Below are 6,775 nucleotides of genomic sequence, written 5' to 3' on the forward strand. Positions count from 1 at the left end.
TTTTTCACATTCTATTGATGTCGACAAAGCAAACATTACGATGCCGTCATTATATATTCGACTTGCCAGAAACGGATCAGCTCCAGAAAAAATTGCGCATTACATTTACTAAGAATGCATAAGCTACGCTGATAAATAGCGAGGAGCGGTTTAAAGTGCACTTATTCGATGCTCCGAGGCACTGAATTCTTTATTGCGTAGTCGTATTGTTACCAGCAGCAGCAAATGAAACGAATAATATATTTTTCGGAGGGCTATCGCTTATCGTATCCTTCACCACGAAACTACATTTTCTCCAGCTGTTTAAAGACGCCAGATATATCAACGGTATCATATCTTTGCGGGAGCGGGGATGAGCCAACGAGCAAAAGAGAGCGACAATGCAAGAACACCAAGACATTCCCTTGCTGATTCTGCTGCTTCTGCTACTGCCACGATCGACGAGAAAGGGCGATCTTTCCATTCCTTCCCGCTTTGCTTTCCAATTATTCTTCCATCATATCCAGCAATATAGACATTACTTTATGCTGCATCTTAATGTCACTTGGATCACTGCTCACTCTGAAAAAGGGCACTTTCAACTATGATTGTTTTCATACTTTTCGTCAGTAATATGTTTCCTTCTCCACCCTTCCTTTTTTTCGTAAAACACTAATTTAGAACAAGACGAAAAGATAGCTCACCTGTTGCAACTGCTCCTGCTGTGATCGAACAAGCTTGTCTGTCTCTCGCAAAACGTGAGAATCAAAGAGTCTCAATTCTTCTTGTTGCTCCTTTTCGAGTGCCTTCCAATCAACCTTATTCCCAATCATTTCCCTAAAGATACATCAATGGTTTTTTTCAAGCAATTGTCGATATCAAGGTAATGCTTACTCTGCAAACAACTCATCCTTCCGTTTGTCAAACTTTTTCATCAGATTTTGCCGCTGCTCGAACAGAGACTGTTCCTTTTCATCTTGTGTTCGTCGGCATTCTCTCAAGACCTGCATGAGATTTGTTTCCTTGACCATCCGGCCCAACGCCACAAGCACTTCAGAGTTGATTGATTTTAGATCTTTAAAGGATATTGAATTAAGCAGTCTATCCAGTGAGTTTGGATCCTCTTCCCTCCGTTGTTGTTTGGTGTGTGTTGGTTCTTCGTCCCGATGCTGACGCTGTTGTTTAGTGTGTGTTGGTTCCTCGTCCCGATGCTGACGCTGTTGGGACCAATATTCCTGCTGCACTTGTCGAATCACGTCGGCGCTGATGCGTGACAAATCAATGGACGGCAAAGTAGCGACAGATGCAGTTTGGGAGTTTCCAATGGCAGTGTTGTTTGCAGGCACTGGCTGCTGCGTACTTTGCTGAAAAGAGACAAAGCAGAGGAATGTACACGTCAAGAACAGTGTACATGGACTGCTATCTTGCTGTAACTTACATTTGTATTTGCATCCGTACCCGATTGACTATTGCTTGCCTAGATCAACGCGTTCCAGTGAGTGTCTTTGCAACCATTGACCCTTGGCACGAGAAGTTCGAGCGAGGCTGGTACCTTCAACAGTGACAGGATTTCGTTAATATCCATTGCGAAACGAGGAAAAAAGAGAGTTCAAAAAATGGAGAGTTTATATATTACAGTAATTGCGAGGGAGAAATTTACAGTTTACATGCCTAAGAGATAGGAGGTACAGTCGGCAAGGAAAGGTCTGATGGAAATACAACGAAGTGATAACAGATGGTTGGAGAGACAAAAAGGAAAATGGAAAGGTGAGTGAATGCGGTTAGAATGAATCTTCGTGGACAGTCTCGAGGGAAGGTCGTTGTGCGTCATCTGTCGCGGTAGGTACAGATGGAGGACATGACCGTGGTGGTGGCATTTGGGGCGGAAGAGCATGTTCCCAGCCAGGTATTTGGGCTAAAGATCTACGTTTGTCGATAACAGTTTTGGTGGATTGCCATTGACTGCTAGGCGGCATACTGCCACGGCGATCGACAAGTTCACTGCTGAAATCCATCCAAGGAAGTTTGTTTTTGGCTGTTTGCTCTGTTCGAGAAACTGATGGTGAAGATGCACGCAGAATAGTCGATCGATGCTCTGCTCTAGAAGTAACACGCTGGTTGCTGACTCCATGTATGGTGGATGCCGGGCGTTTGTTGTTATTGTTGGTCAAGAAATTATATGGTTGCGGTGTAGGCGAAGCAACGGTTAGCAATCGAAAGTCATCCGTTAATTTCAATGTTGCCAAACTCGAAGCCGTTAAGGTGCCTTGATGTCCAAGCTTTGAACACGCGACAATTTTCTTCATCGCTTCTAACCAAAATTTCATCTCGGCGGCTGACTCGCATCGTAGGAACCATTTGCAGAGTGGTTTCCGTAGTTCAAGGACGAATCCGCGTTTGAACTCTTCTGACACAAATACAAGCGTATCGTCAGTCAATAAAAAGTGCTCCCGCGCGGGATTAGTCGCTTTGTCGGATTTAAATATGTAGACAATGCGGTCGACGAGGACAACAAAGCGGCGCTTCCAGGAACGCTGGAAAGCAAAAGATGGGGGATCGTGTTTGTAGAGCCACCCACTGCAGATGGCGTTCTCCAATGCGACTTTAACTGACATGCACCATGGATCGAACGGCTCGGATGATAGTCGCTCATTTGAAAAGTTCGAGTGGGTCTCGACTGGCGACGTGGATATTGCAACGGAAGGCATGGAGACGTACGGGTCCGAGAGAGCTTTCAGGTGGCGCAGTTTGTTGGACGGATAAAATCTGCTTAGCTCTTGTTCTCTGAACGTTTCTGAGCTGGTTGCTCCGGAGAGAAGATATCGCGAAGACGGTGGAAGAGATGAAAAAGATGTGCCTGTGGGGGAAGATGCTGGAAAAAAAAGAAATGAGCCCAATGACTTATTTCATCCCGCTCACAAACAAATCCAATCAATTCTTCACAAACTCCTCCTCCCACAACCACAAGGGGAAACCGATTACGAAGACTTACGCTGGGGCACGTGTTCGTAGGCACTAAAGTCTCCAGAACGTCGATATGGAATGAACGCATTCTCTGCCTTGTCCAAGCCATTGTTACTATCCGTGCTCGCGATGCTAAACCGTTGACTGTGGCTTGAGCCACTTGCCGACGTCGATGAATATTGGGATGCAAGTGAATATCGGAAGTGACCTTTCTCTACGACGCGTGCACGTCGTTGTGCTCCTGCTGCAAGCCCCTCATCCTTTACGGCGGTGTTATCCATAACATTTGGGTCAGCTTCGATGTCCTTCTCGGCCAGAAAAGGCGTTGCGTTCATTGTTGCAGGCTGTAAACAAGCCAGAGACACCTAGAACAGTGGAGTGGGGAGGAAGATGAAGGCTACAATCAACTTGCCGATTGAAGGAGAAACGAAAAACTTGTTTGCAGATACGGAAAAGATTCCCCATTTTGGGACGACAGAGCTGCTACTTCCATGACTAAACTATGCCGCACAGCTGGTACTACAATACTAGGGAAGATCGGGACCGGGTCTTTCTGTACTTCCCACAACTCAAACGGCGTCTCCGATAGCAAGCTCTGTCCCGCTACACAATCGAACTTTTTCTCACATTGCTTCATTGGAAAGCCTGCTGCAAGTTACCAAGCACGTTTGCAGCCATGCATGGCATTCAAGCACCTTGTGTTGCAGAGCCGATATCTATTCCGGTACCCGGCATTCGGGACTTTTGCGGCCATTAACAGGTACGGGACGAAGAGTGCGGTTCACAGTCAGCTGAGAATCAGGCAAAACCAGCCCTTTCCGTGGCGGAGTCGACCTCTTTCGCGTCATAATACTTGCCAACAAGGTTGCAATCAACTGAAACTGACGAAATGGAAACATAGCATGTAGTACAAGCTCCCTGAACCGCATATATCTCAAATGCAGACTCGGACAAAAACGCTGTAAAGGCGCGGTCAAATGCAAATACAAACGCCTGTAGGAAGAAGGACGGCGAGCAGACGCCGAAGCTTTTTTAATGTGCCACTGAATAATAATCTGTAGAGCCCCTGCCTGTTTAGTCATCCCACATTCCAAGATAGCTCCACAAGAATACTAGATTTAATAACGATTTAGAAGGCAAGAAACCCCATTATGGCGATATCTTCGTTTCTATTATGGAAAGGACTTACAACGATGTCCAATGTTGCCTTTTTACTTTTACCTTCCTGCTGATCGTGATTGTCTTACACAGTGTTACGAGTGTGTACAGAATGTTTGGAACTCGAAGAAACAAAATCTCGCGTCAGAAATATAAGTTTATTCCTTTGATGTATCGCGACTACAAGTATAGAGAAAATGTTTGCGCTGTGCGCTTGGTTTAAAATCTTCTAACCATTTTACCAGTATCTTCAAGTTGCAGATTATGACTATCTGCATACATAAAAACGGCATAATTTAGCTTCGATAACCAGTGAGCATTTTGCATAGCTCTGTGGAATTCGAATGTCATGAAACACAAATGACGGGAAAAAATATAGATCGAACAGCTTCATGGTATCTTTTTCCTCCATCTATCCATAGTTGCAGTGCAAGCCCGGTACAGTCAGGTGTTTACCACTGAATATTCAAATGCTTACACCGTCTCACTTTTGCAAGACTATTATCACTTTGCCAAGTTTGTCAATAGGCTATTACATGCTTCATCGCCTTGTAATAATAACTTACATAATTAACTGCAAAGAATGGGTGAAACAAGACCTTTGCCACATGATCATCACACATGCTGCTCTTTACTATCATATTCATCAGTTCCAATGGTACCAACGGCAGTGGTAGCACGTGAAAGTGGTTTGGAACGTTACTACGTTACAGTTTCCTCTAGAAATATTGGGCTCCTCTTGTCACTGTAAACAACTGGGGGGATAAACTACATACGTGTATAGGTTTGGATAGCTATAATCTTAGCCCGCAGATCCTTGAAGATGATGATGTCCGCATCGAAAAATCCAAGGGTTCTTTGCTGCAATCGTGGGATAGTTAGGGCCAAGAGCAACAGTTTACCTAATACTTCAAAGTCATTTGATATTTTTGCAGGGAAGAAGCAAGCTGAGATATGAGAATGGTCAGTAGAGTGCCAAAATCTGGGAAAGTTCTAAAGTTCCAAAGTTCCACTTATTAACGCCAAGAGATTCTGCGTGACCACGATCGAATAAATGAAAAATGCTAACAGCTTTGGTACTGATACATATCAAGAGAGAAACAGCTGTAGTCGGTAATGCCGCTGCTGCTTATCACGATACTTCACCTGCTATGGAACAGACCACGACAACGACACTTGAACGAGTCATATTATTTACATTGTTATAGTCATTACTATCGCTACTGCTCATAAAAGGAGATACACTGACGTAAAAGTCGCAATTGCCTGCAAAAGAATGACCAACATTTGTTCCCATCAGAAGGCTCGTTGCACTAAGGAGCATGACGAGAGCTCTTACGCGTTTTTACGTGTTACATTATCAACAGAGACTATGATCAAGACGCCAACTTTGCATCTGATCTCTGGTCACTTCCAGTCGAGATCCAAACGATTGCGCAAATCAAGAGACTGCAACTGGAAAGACTTTACTGTAATGGTCACTGTTCTGTTAATTTTGTTTTAAAAATTCTAGTTCACTTCTTGAAGGGATTTATGCCATAGGCCACCCAACCCGGAAAGGAATGAAAGAGGCCTCTAGCGAAGCCAACAAACAAACGACCGTTGACACGCCAGAGGTACGCACCCAGATCAGAGGAGGAATCTAAAAACGCCAGGCTGCGCAGGATCGAACTCCCCACTCAGAGGTTACAGACTTACTGCCCGAAGGCTCTTGCTGCTACGCTTCTGAGGACTCGTCTTGGGACTGACACCTGTTAGCTTCCGCTGGGCATGCATAGCAAAGGTACCCCAATGGGTCCTCCCAAGATCCGGCAGGGTAGAACCCACAAGGGGCATATAGCGTCGGGGATTAAGAAAAGAAAAGAGAGTGGATTTTGAGGAAATATTTGCGCTTTAGTTGGCTACATTTTTTCGCCTACAGAAATCGAATTAACGTTGGACCACTAATCTACTGAAATTTGACGACTTACGCTTGCGATATTCGTGCAAGCCCGTAAGCAGAGCCAGCGCAAAAGGACGCCCCAGGTCGCATAGTATAAGAATTGATAAGCCATTGGCTTTAACGTAAAAGTAGCCTTCTATTTTCTTACCTCTCCTATAATTATAAAGTCAATGCACTTGCTTCATGTAGGCTTATCGATGGAAAACGTACAGTCATCTAGTGAAAATTGTATATCTGTCCCTTCGACAGAATCCTCTCTTTGCCTAACATTTCAGCGCTGTGAGTTTTACTGAAAGATACATAACTGTGAAGTCCAATTATTACCAATGATGTTAGGGGAGTTGCTTGTATTCAGCATGTGTAAAGCGGCTGAATGTCTTGTAAAAGGCGATAGGTGTATATCATCTATCACCCGGCTAATGCCATTAAGTGCATGCAATTTGCCGCCATATAGTCACGGCCTTGTACGGCTCGTCCGGCCTTTACAAAGGACACTTGGTATTCATGCATAAAGAAACACCATGAACGGACCGCTTTTTCTTCTTGCCATCCTTTAGGATGGTTGCCCTGGGTCGCACAGCAGGTCCTAGGCACCAGCCGCAAGTTTGAGATGTTCTATATTATGATGTCATGGCCACGACTGTGTGTAAATGGTGCTCTTTTCGTATCTTCGTGGCCACTCCCTTCACGTGGCCTTTTAACCGTGCGTTTGTTCCTAAACCTTGGTCGCCA

The 6,775-nt window shown here is 44.7% G+C and overlaps 4 protein-coding genes across 4 annotated transcripts; 1 reads left to right on the top strand and 3 right to left on the bottom strand.

Annotated features, from left to right (window-relative positions):
• Positions 1 to 485: 485 nt before the first annotated feature.
• VTP01DRAFT_739 (uncharacterized protein) lies at positions 486 to 1,564 on the bottom strand (the record flags this gene model as incomplete). Its single annotated transcript, XM_069386396.1, has 5 exons — positions 486 to 581; positions 684 to 816; positions 874 to 1,343; positions 1,418 to 1,456; positions 1,532 to 1,564. The coding sequence occupies 5 exons, from the start codon at positions 1,562 to 1,564 to the stop codon at positions 486 to 488; spliced, it is 771 nt and encodes a 256-aa protein (XP_069245159.1).
• Positions 1,565 to 1,760: 196 nt separating this feature from the next.
• On the bottom strand, positions 1,761 to 3,278 carry VTP01DRAFT_740 (uncharacterized protein; the record flags this gene model as incomplete). The annotated part of the gene is made up of 2 exons (XM_069386408.1): positions 1,761 to 2,851; positions 2,972 to 3,278. The coding sequence occupies 2 exons, from the start codon at positions 3,276 to 3,278 to the stop codon at positions 1,761 to 1,763; spliced, it is 1,398 nt and encodes a 465-aa protein (XP_069245160.1).
• Positions 3,279 to 3,434: 156 nt separating this feature from the next.
• Positions 3,435 to 3,851, top strand: VTP01DRAFT_741 (uncharacterized protein; the record flags this gene model as incomplete). Its single annotated transcript, XM_069386419.1, has 2 exons — positions 3,435 to 3,703; positions 3,845 to 3,851. The coding sequence occupies 2 exons, from the start codon at positions 3,435 to 3,437 to the stop codon at positions 3,849 to 3,851; spliced, it is 276 nt and encodes a 91-aa protein (XP_069245161.1).
• A 1,657-nt stretch (positions 3,852 to 5,508) lies between these two features.
• Positions 5,509 to 5,937, bottom strand: VTP01DRAFT_742 (uncharacterized protein; the record flags this gene model as incomplete). Its single annotated transcript, XM_069386430.1, has 3 exons — positions 5,509 to 5,587; positions 5,649 to 5,743; positions 5,800 to 5,937. 3 exons carry the CDS (start codon positions 5,935 to 5,937, stop codon positions 5,509 to 5,511), a joined length of 312 nt encoding a protein of 103 aa, XP_069245162.1.
• Positions 5,938 to 6,775: the final 838 nt, after the last annotated feature.

Source organism: Rhizomucor pusillus, assembly GCF_041956525.1.
Source record: "Rhizomucor pusillus strain CBS 183.67 unplaced genomic scaffold VTP01scaffold_1, whole genome shotgun sequence".
NCBI lineage: Eukaryota > Fungi > Mucoromycota > Mucoromycetes > Mucorales > Lichtheimiaceae > Rhizomucor > Rhizomucor pusillus.